Source organism: Drosophila takahashii, chromosome 3L (genome assembly GCF_030179915.1).
Source record: "Drosophila takahashii strain IR98-3 E-12201 chromosome 3L, DtakHiC1v2, whole genome shotgun sequence".
Classification (NCBI taxonomy): domain Eukaryota; kingdom Metazoa; phylum Arthropoda; class Insecta; order Diptera; family Drosophilidae; genus Drosophila; species Drosophila takahashii.
In genome coordinates this window covers 15,825,965-15,840,003 of record NC_091680.1, presented here as the reverse complement: position 1 = coordinate 15,840,003, position 14,039 = coordinate 15,825,965, and the positions used below count along the sequence as shown (strand labels likewise).

The following is a 14,039-nucleotide window of genomic DNA, read 5'->3' as shown; positions in this document are numbered from 1 at the left end:
ACACACACACCCCCCTAGTGGGTAACCCCAAGTCCAAATCCCACCTCGCATGTCCTTATTTGTTGTGTTATCTGTCGCCGGGAAGTTCCACAGGAAATCACAAGCAGTCAAGGGCATTCTGGGAGGGCTACAAGGGATGTGCCAACTGATGCAGCTGCGATTTATTTATTAAAGCCAAGTCGACAAACAGTTTCCACTTGGTGCGAGACTCCTTCGGAGCCGCCGACTGTCGTCCTTCTCCCACCGCTTTTGGAATTACGCTTCATACTTTTTAAGCACCTCGCCTGACACATTTATGCTCCGGCAAAAGTGAAGTGAATAGTGGCCGCTTTCGCAGCATCCAACCTGCCGACGTCGCTCCACATGCTCGCCCCTTTAGCCGATTTACGGTAAACAATGGCAACTTACTACCTGAGACGACTCATCCTTATTTTCAGCCTGGGCCTCATCCTCTTACGGGAAATTTGTGTAACATATTCAAGCGCTGCTTTCATGAATTTTTATTTACTTGCCAGGCATCTTCACCGAAAGGCACACCATATACGAACATACATACATATATGCAAGCCAGACGAACGCTCTGTTGACATTGTAAAGTAAATCCGTGTTGCGCATACGCCGCATATGCCAGGCAGAATTTTGAAGAGGAAATGACAACGCACGCCAAATCACAGCGTCAATTTGGATGGGTGTGAGCTGGTTAACAGGCGGCTATTAACTCTTAACCGCAAGATAAGAATCCGCATAATACTGAATTAAAGTGGCACGATGTTTTATTAAATCAAAAATAATATGCCGATTTCTTAAATTAAGAAAGTTAGTATAGTTACGCTTGAAACTTAAATTCTTAAAATTCATTTTTGTTATTTATCATTAGTGATAGTTAGGATAAGAAGCAGTATCATAGATAAGTAAGTTTCATTTTCCCAGATATATTTGCATACGGCTCGTCTTCAGGGCGGTTCGACTACCCCACCAAAAGCCGCACTTATAAGCTGACTTTGTTTCCTTAGCATATTCACCATTTAAATTGCTGAAAGTGAGGGGAAAATAAAGCAAGGTTTATGTTTCATATAAGTTCAATGCGTACCACTGAGGACTACCGTTGTAAGTCCACCAGAAGAATTTTCTGTTCAAGTAGGTGTAGTTAACTATTCTTTGACCCTCGTGAACACGAAGAGCGTCTCCTGCATTTCCTTTGTAATGACCCAGAGATTTTAGCAAGTACATTTCTTCCTTATCGCCTACAACGAAGTTATCATATATGGCGAATTCCTCGCAATCTATTTCAATATGTAAAGTGCATTTGTAACTCGTCGTAAGTTGGTGCATATTTTCCAACCCAATCCAAAACTCTCCATCCGGGTTTCCAAATCCTTTGACAATCGAAGTCAGAGAATTGTTAGCAAAGTCAACACTGCCATTGTATCGGTTCTGGATGGTAATCCAAGATCCCCGTTTAGAAAGATGTAATGGAATCTTGGCATCCTTCTGCTTATCTGCTGCTTCCGGTTCATCATTATTCATTTTTTCCGTATATGTTTGTTGAAACTTCGAAAACTCTCCATTGAGCTGAACCAATTCTTGACGCAGCTGTTTAAAGCTGGTTTGAAACTTTTCAATGTCTTGTTTATATTTCTGATTTTGGGAATTTAAATCTGTGATCACATTGTCCTTTTCGTTGCACATTTTTTTCAAAGAGCTAACAGTTTTTACTGATTCTGCCAACTTTCTTTTAAGATCCCCAATTTCCATGTTTAGATAGTGTCTTGCTTCCCTTAAGGCTCCGCGAGTGTTGCTGAGCTAGAAAGCAGATTTCACTAATTGTACAAATTCCGGTAAATAACAAGAACTCTTACCGATTTATCCATAACCTAACGGCACTATTTTCGAAGATAATAGTTATTTGAGGACTAGAAAACAATAAACTTGGAGAGAAATCGCACAACGTGGTTTGGTTTGGCGTTGCCACACTAAAGAAGGGGATTCCTGACTTGGTAGGCTTGCCAGATTGGTATAGTATTACCGTGTGCGTTGCCACATTTTCAGAAATAAAATAACATTTTTTTGATATTGAAGTTTTTTATGGGGAACGATTGAAATTTGATACTGTTAAATTTTTGATCAACGTGATTAAATATTCAATTTTTTAAACTAAAAACATCTATAATTTGATTTTTTATAGGAAAAACTAAAAATATATTTTATAATTTGATTTTAATGTAGTGAATAAATACTGTGATACTAGAGTGTTGACGAGTTGTCATGGCTTTTTAATTAAATAAGGAGACAAAAAAATAATAATCTTAAATTAATTAGATCCCTTTGCCCTGCTTGAACTTACAGTAAATATGACAGCCAATTTAAATTCGGTTTATAATTTTTCTAAGAATTTAATATATTTCCGTCTCTCAGCTGCTCGGTTTTCGCTGACCTTTGCTGTGGTTCTATATTTATCTACATATGTTTTTTGTGTATATTCGTATTTTTCTCATCTGTTGAACTTATTTTTAGGATTTAATTTAAAATTTCGGGCCTTCTCTTAATAAATGGTCTTTGATGTCATAGAATAAAGAAGGCATAAATATTACTCCAACTATGTTTATAAAATAGTTGTTAGAATAATTTGTTTAGCTGCCAAAAGGTGTATATATTGAACACCACTTTATTAAACAACAAATATTTTAATTATTAAATCCATCCATCCCAATACTACAATATATTCTTCATAAAAAAGTTTCTGCTGTTCTTTTTTATTGCTAGTTATCTCTTGTTCAATAAAAGAATTGGTTCAACAAACTTATTGCGCTTAATTATTTGGCAAAAAGATTAATGAGTCTTTTAAACACATAGTTTTGTCTGTCAAATCAAATGAATCGAAAGTTTTCGGATCCGAGTTGTTTTGAAATATGCATGAACTTTTATGCTTAATTTTTAACGACGACTTTCATTTATCTCTAATGGTTAAGTTTTATTTATCATGGTTCGTTGGACTCCGATTAAGGTCTTGTTTCCATTTGTGACAAGGGTAAACTATGAATCAAAGCAAAACGCTCGAAAGCATAAACTTAACTGTCAGCACAAGGAAAACAATTTAAAGGCGAATCCAGCAAGTTAATAACGACATTAAAGATTGAGGAAACGAAAATAAATGTGGGGTGGGAAAACTACTCTACTACAATTGCTCGAAGTTCGAGAGGTTCTCGCACAGCACGAACAATACTTGGCACTTATATTGGCAACTTTTTCTATTGAAATTATATTTATAGCAGCAGCTGCTGCTGGAGGAGTTCGATACGAGACCAAATTATAGTCCAGACTACCTGAGTTGTGCATTCGGGAGGCAATGGGATACGTGCTTGTGACGGGGTCCCCATCTCTCCGGCTTATTAGAGCCAGCATATTGTGAAGCCATGGTTATGCTTTGCATATAAATGACCCACATGCATACATTCGGATTGGGCTGCCTGGCCCACATGCGGCGTTAAAGTTACTGCCTAAACCTATTCTCCCTCAACCGGGACGAGGGCCACTTCAGTTCCCTTCTCCTGGTCACTTTAAGGAGTCACTCCCGGCGACTTTCCTTTTTAGGGCTCGTTGACTGCACGCCGACCATTGGACACTTGGCGAATGGACAACTTATTTGGCCTAAAATAATCTAGAAGTTTAATGGAAATACCTATTCCAATTTTACCAAATAAATCATAATTTAAGCAAATCATTTTAATTTTAATTGTTATTATTTAATTTTCCTTTACACTTAAATTTATAGTCACAATATTTCGTTTCACTTTTTGTTCCAAGCTTATAAAACATAATCCTAATATATGTTTAATATTTATTATAGCGAAACCTTTCATATAAAAGATTTAATTTTGTAGCTATTTATTCGCAGATATGTAGACATGTTTATGCCAAAAGTTTATGAATTTCGTGCAGTGAGCATCGTGAGGAGACCAAAAGACACCAGGATTCAATCCCTCCGCTTTATGGGCTTCTCATTCTTATATTTTCGGTCAGACCCAGCTGCACTTCGTCTTCATAAAAGTCGCTCTGAGGACCAAAGTAAAATTTACATAAATTCGCCTCGGTTTCTGGACAAGTTTTCATCCTTTGCTGTTTTTCTCCCGTTTGGCAATCAATAAACGCACATAAATTTCCCTCTATCCGTTTGCAGTTCTTCTTCCATTATTTTGGCATCTTTCGTGTCTGCGTTTTCTTCTCGTTTTTTTTTGTGGCCCAAAAGTTCTTATCGCCGGCTTAGCTGGCCCCCCTTCGTTGACGTTGTCAATGGAAAACACTGGTCGGGGTCGGGGTCATAATTTATTTCCCATAAAACATGAAATGAAACATTTCGGCTCGTAAATTATGAAAAAGAAACACGTTGAGGCATCAAAGTCAATGCCGGTTTTGCCCAAGCCGAGTGGCAGAAACAAGAATAATTGGCATGTAGTAAACCAGTTGAAAGGTTTGGACTCTTTGACATTTTGGAATGCTCTTTGCAAAGCCATGGATAACTACACAAATGAAATGAAAATGAATATGAATATTTATGAAGAAAACAACACTATAGCTTAATGCTTAAAATACATGGAAATATCTAAACAATATATTTTAAGCCTGCAAAATCCGTTTGGTTGCAATTAAGAATCCTTTACCTCATGTTAAGCTTCAATTTTAAAAAGAAAAACTTTCCCGTTCCTGAATGCTTTGAAGACAACCAAGTGCTTTTCATTAGCTTGAAGACCTGCTCAAAAGGCATGTTCTCCCTTCACAAAATAATTACTGCCCTTTAGGTCAGTTTATTGCAATTTTCTTTCTTTATTTTACGACCAAAATGGAGTGAGCGGAAAAATTGCTGCTGAACGGGAAGTAAACGATGAACATTTCGGTTAGGGAATGTCTACTTTGGACATGCCTCAATAATTTTGAGCCGAGATCGTAAAATCTTTACGCACAAACTGATAATGGCCAGTTTCGCGGCATTATGTGCTGCCAAGAGTACAAACAATAAAGTAGGACGTTATTGGCATTTCTATTCCTGGCTCACCGAATGCGGCTTATCGCTTCCAGACAAGCTCTGACCAACATGGATGGCTCCAACTCAGTAACTCCCACATGGAGCTGGGACCATCAGGTATACAAGGATGTGTGGCAGTCTGATTTTGTCGGCATTTTCTCCAATGTTCGGTGTCGACATCACGCATACGCAACGTGCGCCACTCTCGTTGGCGCCAGGAACTGTGATACCCTCCGAAAACCAGGTCACTTATGAAAGATGAGTGTTACTATGGGAAGGGAAAAATATAGAGCATTCAATAACTGTGAGCAGAAGTACTTATTGATTAGATATCAATTCTTACGTACAATTTTATAAATTTTTCATAATTAAACAAAAAAGAATCTCAAAGCTGGCGTTCGATTGCAAAAGGTATCTTACAACTAAGCCATTTTTACATATTATTATAATTACTAGCCACTAATGGTCATCTCGGAGTCGCTGCCTTGAGTCCAAACAGCTTCTGGGTCTTGGCAAGTGTCATGTTTGACCAGCAGCAACAATAACAATGGCCAGCACACACATGCGGACGAATTGCGCTTTAAAGCCAATGTAATTCGAAGCTGGCTGGAATGTGGTCTACTGGCCACTGGCAAACTGGCAACTGGCTATGGGCCTCGCCCCTCTTTTGCCCAGTGGAGCAGCAACATCGATGACAATGACGCCAAATGGCAGGAAAGCTGCAGATGTCGCCCGTCCACAGTTGGTGCTCATATTTCCCTGATCCTGGCCAAAGGACATCCACATCCCCGTTGGTGGGCGTGTGTGTGTGTGTGTGCGCTGTCAGCGTGTTGTGGCATAATTTATACGCTTATTTGTTAATTTCGCACACACTCTCTAGAAGCACAGAAGGACGCACGGCCAGATACATTACACAAACTCTTGGCTTAATTAAAAGTTAAGGCAACAAGTTTTCGTCCTGCGACAGCAAAGTCTCAGAGACAGGATGATACCCTTCTTATGGTTTGCCAATGGATTTTGTACAGAACTATCTTAAATTTTTGACTTTCAAAAATATACTCAAGAAAAAAAAAGCTCAAAATTGTAAACTAAATTTGATACAAAAATTATTTTTTACTGTGGAAAAATAGGCTAAAGAAATAACCGAATAATAGAATGCTAATTAATGTCTCGTTACTGAAACTTCGCTGATCTCTTTAAAATATGCTTCAAACGTTAAAGCCCAAAAAAAGTTTAATTGTAATCATATTTTTTAATGAGTAAAATAATTGGGATAACTTAAGTATTCTTAATTTAGTTTAAATAAATTAACATTTAATAGTTTTCAAAAATATGACTTTAAAAGTTGATCTTATGGTTAGTCAAGAATACAAGCCACAACTTATGCATAACATAACACTTCCCTATACATCATTTACTATCGTACTGACAATGACATTATCCTTATTGAATACGCCCGGTGACGGCCCAACATATGCTCTCAATGAGCTATCCCTTTACATAGTTTCCCCTCCGCATTCGTAGGCTCGGAATATTTCAATTAATCAACTCATCTCGGACCAGCCAGCTTGATGGGCACTTCGATAAGCAGCGGAGCTCAAGTAGGGCACTGCGGTGGTGGATGGCTAAGCCGAGATGTTGGTGAGAGCAACAGGATAATTACTCGACCATATGCTCGAATGTCCAGCCCAGGAGCCGCAGCAACAGGAGCAAAAGCAAAAGCAACAGCAACTATCCAAGGCCAGTTGGGCGACTTGAGTGCTCTAGCTTTTGCTGCGATGTAATTGTAATTCAGACACCACAAGCTCACACGAGGAAACAGTGCCGGCGGCAGGACTTTTAAAAGGGGGACCATTGTCCTGCTAAAAATAAATTACAATTATCATTAGCTTTTGGTATTATTCGAGAGCGTTCTTAAATATATTTTCTTAGCCTTAACTTGTTCGTAAATTTCGGAGGAAAATACAACTGATTAATTCAAAATTAATTGAAAAACCAATGACGATTACAAGGTAATTCGTGGCAATCATAAATAAATGGAAAGCTTTGGACCAGTCTAGTATTTGACTTTCAAATAGTAAACAAACTATTTTTCCGAACCTATGAAAATCCCCCTGAAAAACGGCACTGTCAGGATGCGTACGTGTTTGTAACTTTGTCTATTGTGCATGGGTTGTGTAATTTTTTTCGCTGTCATGCGGTTAAACGTGCAAATTACGCGCCATTTTTATTCGTTGCGCCAGCCGTTGGTTGTTTTATTTCATTTTCTCACCTCATTTTTGCAGCGTTTTATCTCCAGCCTGGCCACACACTGGCACACTCGCAGAAAGGCACTTGGAGCCACGTGTGTGTTTAACCTAATTACAGCAGTCTCGTCCTTTTCATTCAGAGCTGGCTGGCAGGATTCTTGATTCTTGGGACTTGGGCCTTGTTGGGTTTCCGCCTGGGTTTGTGCTGCTAACAAGGAAATAAAAGTGGAAAACTGTAGTATAATATTTTGTAAAGGCTTTGAAGGAAAAATACAAAGAGAATTAGTAACCTTTATTAACATAAAATTTTTAATAAGCCATAAAAACTTTTAAAAAAATATTTAACAAAAAAAATTATTTACTTTCCGTAGATTTAAGGTATAAAGTTAATGAAAATAAACTATAAATATTACACAAGTTTCAAAAATAGTTATTAAATAAATTTGAATTGGATGCTTTTGTATTGATTTCTTTCAAAATATTTTATAAATTAAATAGAAAACAATTTGATATTGTAAAATAAAATAATTTAATGAAACTTTTAATTTTGTATCAAGCCTAAATATAAAATTCATAAATACTTATTATAAAATGTTTTAAAATTGTAAATTACCGAGGGTTGTCCATCCACAAAAAGGGCATCAAGGAGTCGTTATCCAATGTCAATTATATTTATAATTTTCACGGCGTTGTAAAGGAGATGCTAGGCCACAAAACAGTATATCCTGGTCTATTGTGCTGCGCTTGCGTTTGTTTTTGTTGTTGCCGAGTCATTATATTCATTTAGAAATTCAATTAGCGCCATAATTGCAGCAAGTGTTTAATGATGATAATGCGTTTACTCCGATAACGTTGGCGATTGTGATAACGATGACAAAGACTTGTGTTATATCCCGGGAACATCTAATTATAAGACATTCAATTTTCTCGGGAGAAACATGATTTACATGTTAAATAGCCAACTTGGCCAGAGGCTTTTAAAAATGTATTTAAAATTGGTTAAATTATAAGCTCCATTAACTTTATCCTGGTCACAAAAAATGTTTAAAAATTATGTATGCAAATACCGACATGGGCCAGAAAACCGCTTACTAGACTTCAAACAAACTGGGTAAACAACCTCAGTTAATTATGAAATTTCAAATTAATAATTTACACGACAAAGATGACAAATGCAAAGACAGTAACAAAGAATAATTGCAATTGATGTGGAACATTTAAATTTGGAATTTGTGGAGCGTGCCTCCTGTGAATCGACTTGGTCGAAGTGGCTTGCGCTCATTTTAACAGCTTTGTTTTCGCTTTGAAGCCATTTAGCGGGCCATTAAAAGTTTTATTGGTTGCCGGGTTGCTGTCGGCAGGAGCATAAAGATCCGACACATACTCATGCTCAATTCTGTCTTTTATTGGGCTGCTGTTGGTTTCGTTTGTCAAGTATTTTTTTAACAGATTCCGCTGACTGCAAAATTATGTCTCATTACCTCATAAAACCAATTTGAATTGCAATAATAAGGGTTACGTTCAATCATATTATTTGGAAAATATAAGTATAACATTTAAACTAGACCAAATTTAGGGAATAAACAGTCATAATTCTTGTTCAAATAGAACCTTTTAAGATCATGTTAATTTATTTGTTTCAAATTTTAAGACGGTCCCTACATTTCACTCTTGGTAAAACTATTTAATATCTTAAGTCCTATTACAAGTCAAAATCTATAAGCCTATAAATCCTTACCACTACTCAAAGTCGTTAAATTAATTATACAATGTTTTTTTAATGATAATACAAAACGAGAAGGATTTTGATTCAGTCCAAATTACATTTAGTATTACATATACATTTCTTTCTACATTAACTTTTTGGCGCCATCTAGAAACATTTTTATCCTGTTTCACAACCAAACTGAACGAAACAAACTGAAATCAACGTTATTACACATAAAAAAAACAGATATAATTCTTTAGAAAATTGTTTTCAGCTGAGAGTTGCGGAATGACCAGTTAAGTTGCTAAACGTTAATAAAAACATTGAGTTAATTAATGTAAAAATGTTAAATAACTTTTGCTCTTACCATTGTAAATGGAATTTACTATTCTTGTGAATTAATTCGTCTTTGGCCTTATCAACATCTTGCAGGATTTCAGACGCTTTAAATCTTTCCAATTCCCCCACCCAAGCCCGCTACGAGGCAAAAGGCTGTATTCAGCATTTAAGTTGTTATACCTTAAAAATTAAGATATACAAATTAACTTATTATGACCTACTTATTTGTTACTTATGTTACTTACAATTGAATCTGGTTTGAGTGCCACCAGTATAGACATGTGTGTAATTCTTGAAGTGATGGTATTCCTACAACTGCATTTTTCTCAAGACTCCGAAAAGCATCGCCAGCATTTCCCGAATAGGAACCAAGAGACTTTAGCACATACTTCTCATCTTTGCTTCCAACAACAAAATTATCGTATCTGGCAAAAATGGTTTGGTTGTTAAAATCTACAAGTTGAACATACAACTCGTGTGTTTGGGTATTAGTCAGTTGATGTATGAATTCAAAACCCATCCAGAACTCTTTACTTAAATCACCAAAACCATTATCATATGCCACTGGCGAATATTGATTAAAATTCAGCTGACCATTGAGACGCCGCTGAATGACTATCCAATCCGAACCAGCAGACGGAATATCTTCAAATACTGTCTTGGATGGACCAAATTTCAGTCCCACAACCATTCTTACTTTGGGGTTTTCTGTTAAATTAAGCGCCGAGGAGGCTTCTTTTACTTGCTTATCTTTCTCATTGGGCTTAGTAGAGATGATTTTAGCTTTAAGTTCAAGTTGGGCAATTTTAGCTCTCAGACAACCTTTTTCTTTCTTGAAATTTTCTTCCAATTTCTCCTTTTCTTCAATTTTCGATTTAAACTCGGCGATTGTAGCATCCCTTTCTTGAAGATTTAATTTCAACTCAGCGATTTGTTTCGTTTGCGACTCAATTTGGTTTTCCATTATCTCCTTTTGAATTCGAGTGAAATTTTCGCTATTCCAATGACTTAACTTAGAAGAATTCGAAACAAAGTTTGTTGAACCTTCTTGAGCATTGTTAAAATTTGATGAGTTTTTAAAGTTAATCGCATTCTGCAAATCGTTAATTTTGATGCTTAAGTCCTTTGTTTCGGTGATCGCTTTTATTAAATTGTCCTTGTCTCTAATAATAACTTCGTAAAGCCTGATCTTTTTTTTCTCACTAACTGCTAACCTGTCCTCCAATTCGGCGACTTTACTTAGATTCCGTTTATTACGTCTTGTACCATGTAACTCTTCTCTTTCGGAGTCGCTATTGAACTGTAAAAAGAATCATTATTATACGGAATTTTAAAATGTTTTTATAACTGTGTATCCTACAGAGTGGAGTGATTCCAGCGAAGAACTTTGAGACTCTTCCGTGGGTTTGTTTACGTTTGGCGTTTTCATGATTGTGGCCAGAAGTTGCTTTTAAATGAGAATACTTTCTGACTTTATTGTCATTCAGCTGAAAATGGAGTATCGTGACTACCTTTAAGATGTCGCAGAAATTAATTGTTAATGAAAAGAAACTGCGCAATTCGTACAAAAACCAGACCAAAGTTAAGATGATGCTAAAATACGAGGGAACAATAAAGTGTTGCAAAATCTTCGTTTAAAAGTGCCTAGAGCCATTTTTATGGATTTGGACATACTTAAGTACGCAAAAAATATACTAAAGACAAGTGCTCCACACCAAATAAAACTGATCACATAAACATTTCTATCGAAACCGTTACAATTTTGAAAGTCAGTTATTGGAAGATATAATGTTTATTAAGCAATGACAATTGTTCTGATCCAAACCGAAATCTGGAATACATGCATACATTCATTCGTATATATCCTGATACACATTCAAAAAAGTTAAATTAACATCATAAAATAAAAAAATAAACTGAATAAAAAAACAATTTTTTCATGTGAATCTACTGGACTTCTTTGTCATGGAACGTATCAAAAGTTAAATATGAAAAATGTTTATTAAAGTATATTAAAATTTACTTAAATTGTAACTTTCGCCTTATCAACATTTTGCAGGACTTCAGAGAATATATTGATTTTCCTATATTCCATCTTCCCCACCAAAGGCCGTAAATGTTATTTAATTTCAGCTTAGAATTGTAGTAGGGACCATTTAAATTGCTGAACGTTTAAAAGAAAAACATTTAGCGATATAATGAACAATTTTACTTATCTGGTCACTTACCATTGCATGTTGGGTGTATACCACCAGAAGAATATTGATTTGTCAGTTTTGGTCCATTTATCCACTGTTTGTTTTTCAAGACTGCGAAAAGCATCCCCAGCGTTTCCCGAGTAGGATCCAAGAGACTTTAACATATACTTCTCATCTTTGCTTCCAACAGTAAAATTATCGTATCTGGCATAAGCTGTTACATCATCGAAATCTACAAGTTCTACATACAGCTCATATTTTTGAGTGTTTGTTATTTGATGTAGCAAGTCAAAACCAATCCAGTATTCACTATTTATGTTACCGAAGCCAACGCTACATGGTAATTCAGAGTTGTGAGAAAAACTCACAGTACCATCGATCCGCCGCTGAATGACCATCCAATCTGAACCAGCAGTTTGAATATCTTCGAAAACTGCCATAAAGGGATCAATCCCCTGCATTTCAACCAGTTTTATATTCTTATTTTTGGTAAAATTTAGCAGTAAAGTAGGTTGTATCTCACTACCATTATTAGCATTTGAAGTGTATTTACGTAGTTGCTCATCTTTTTCTAAGATCTCCGCAGATGTATCTTTAGCTTTATCTTCTAGTTTGGCAATTTCTGCTCTCAAAATAACTTCATCTTTTTTGAATTGGTTTTCCAATTCCGCTACTTTTGATTCAAAGAGTATTACTATATCCTCCTTTTCCTTAAGTTTTAGTTCCAACTCGTCAATGAGTGTCACATATTTTGCATTGGTCAATTTAAGTAAATTAATTTGATCTTGTATGTTGGGTTCTTGAATTTGGTTGATATTTTCTGTAATAGGTTTCTCAGAACTATTAAACACGTCTTTCTGGTCGGTTATGTTTAACGGATTTTTTAAGTCAAGTGCGTTCTGCAAATCATTAATTTGACTTTGCATCTGTTTAATAATTATGTCCTCAGATTCGGCGATCCACTTGAGAGATTTAATTATATCGTCCTTGTCTCTGATAAGAGCTTCATAATGCCGAATCTTCTCTTTCTCAAAGACTAGCCGCTCCTCTAAATCATTTATTTTTTTCTTCTCATTAGTCTTGCACTTTTTTACACTTTTAAGTTGATCAGTTGCTGCACATAAAACCTCTGCATCTGAGTCGCTGTTAAACTGCAATTAAATAATTTAAGCTATAATAAATTTGATAAATACAAATATATTTGTGGCTTACAGAGTTGTCAGTAGTTGATTCCAGCGAAGAGCCAGAAACTTGGGGCTCCTCTGCAAGATTGTTTACGTTTGGCGTTTTCATGATGATGTCCAGGAATGGTTTGACTTCATTGGCAATTCAGGTGAAAATTGACACTACTTTTAAGATGCCGCAAAGAGGTTAAATCTTAATGAAAAGAAACTGCGCAATTCGTAAGAAAACCAGATCAAAGTTAAGATGATGCTATAAAGCGAGGGAAGAGTATAGTGCTGCAAAATCATCGATTAAAAGTGACTAAAGCCATCCTGATGTATTTAAATACTTGAAAGATACTGAAAATCCAAAAATACTAAAGACAAGTGCTACCACACCACCTAAAACTGATCACAAAAGTATTTCTTTTAAAACCGTTAAAAAGTCTTTACTGAATTTAAACTGGAATCAAGATCAAAAAATCTAACTTTTGTAAATTCTTCTTCCTTCAGTACAAAAAAAAAACAGAAAAATGTTCCACAAATGGATTTTTTCTTGTGTTTCAATAACACATACATTTTAAGGGATGAAATCTTCTTTTAATTACATAAAAATAATATTATCCCAACCTTTTAAATAAGTAAAATGTGTGTTTTTCTTGCCTTTATACATTATTTTTGTTTATTTGCGTTTATATTTTTTTTATATACAAGTTTACAATGAGATTTCCTTGTCATCCGCATTGATCGATTCGTTAGCTCACTTTTCATTACATATATTTTCATTACGTTTGCCTCTGTATATTGGTTAGTGTATAATTAAACTTTAATATTCGTTATTTTATTGCACTCGGTTTATATACAGCTCAGGTAAAATTTCTAATTGTTTTTAATGCCTCTAAAAACAAGAAAGTTTAATAAATATCATATTAATCAGAAAATTAGAGGGCAGCAGTGCACACTGGGCCAGAAAGTTAATTTTTTGGCCAAAAATCTGTAATTTCTTTCCTAGGACAGTTAAAAGGATGCAGTTTTTTGCGTTTTTTTCTTAAAAGATTGAACTTTCCAACGAACTAAAAGTAAAATTTCTTGGAATTTTATATGATATAGATAATCCAGACCAAAGTCGGAAAATTTTACGTACTTTTCGGTTTTTTATTTTTAAAAAAATAACTAGAAGACGCACTTCTTCCATTTTCGAAAACAATAAAGTATGAGATAAAACAAACTAAAAAAAATTAACATCACTAAAAAATATTATGTCATTTAAGATTTATGAACCGTTAAAAAGTGCAACTTTCGGAGGCTCCCACATCAACGTTTATCAAACAATCGATTTAAAAAAAATTTCTATTTTTTTGT

The 14,039-nt window shown here is 35.4% G+C and overlaps 2 protein-coding genes across 6 annotated transcripts; both read right to left on the bottom strand.

The window, feature by feature from the left end:
* Positions 1 to 615: 615 nt before the first annotated feature.
* On the bottom strand, positions 616 to 1,968 carry LOC138913049 (microfibril-associated glycoprotein 4-like). The gene is made up of 3 exons (XM_070215287.1): positions 1,860 to 1,968; positions 1,091 to 1,803; positions 616 to 1,033 (listed from the first exon to the last, which is right to left on the bottom strand). Exons 1-3 carry the CDS (start codon positions 1,869 to 1,871, stop codon positions 919 to 921), a joined length of 840 nt encoding a protein of 279 aa, XP_070071388.1. The 5' UTR covers positions 1,872 to 1,968; the 3' UTR covers positions 616 to 918.
* A 5,920-nt stretch (positions 1,969 to 7,888) lies between these two features.
* On the bottom strand, positions 7,889 to 12,941 carry LOC138913182 (angiopoietin-related protein 7-like). 5 transcript variants are annotated; one of them, XM_070215847.1, is made up of 6 exons: positions 12,727 to 12,941; positions 11,545 to 12,665; positions 11,340 to 11,480; positions 9,562 to 10,616; positions 9,345 to 9,496; positions 7,889 to 8,172 (listed from the first exon to the last, which is right to left on the bottom strand). In XM_070215847.1, the coding sequence occupies exons 1-4, from the start codon at positions 12,805 to 12,807 to the stop codon at positions 10,556 to 10,558; spliced, it is 1,404 nt and encodes a 467-aa protein (XP_070071948.1). In that variant the 5' UTR covers positions 12,808 to 12,941; the 3' UTR covers positions 7,889 to 8,172; positions 9,345 to 9,496; positions 9,562 to 10,555. The 5 variants fall into 5 exon arrangements, 4 of the variants coding, with proteins under 4 accessions (XP_070071948.1, XP_070071949.1, XP_070071950.1 ...); XM_070215849.1 differs by lacking the exons at positions 7,889 to 8,172; positions 11,340 to 11,480 and adding exons at positions 9,092 to 9,281; positions 10,677 to 10,803; XM_070215846.1 differs by lacking the exon at positions 7,889 to 8,172 and adding an exon at positions 9,097 to 9,281.
* Between the last annotated feature and the right edge of the window lie 1,098 nt (positions 12,942 to 14,039).

Excerpts from the sequence above, each read along its gene's own strand:
- LOC138913182 (XM_070215847.1), bottom strand. The coding sequence starts at position 12,807 with ATGAAAACGCCAAACGTAAACAATCTTGCAGAGGAGCCCCAAGTTTCT. Across the intron at positions 11,481-11,544 it reads TATACACCCAACATGCAATG|CAATTTAAATGGTCCCTACT; the intron begins GTAAGTGACCAG and ends TTAAACGTTCAG. Across the intron at positions 10,617-11,339 it reads AGGCGAAAGTTACAATTTAA|TTCAATAGCGACTCCGAAAG; the intron begins GTAAATTTTAAT and ends TTCTTTTTACAG.
- LOC138913049 (XM_070215287.1), bottom strand. Across the intron at positions 1,034-1,090 it reads TACAACGGTAGTCCTCAGTG|CAATTTAAATGGTGAATATG; the intron begins GTACGCATTGAA and ends CCTCACTTTCAG.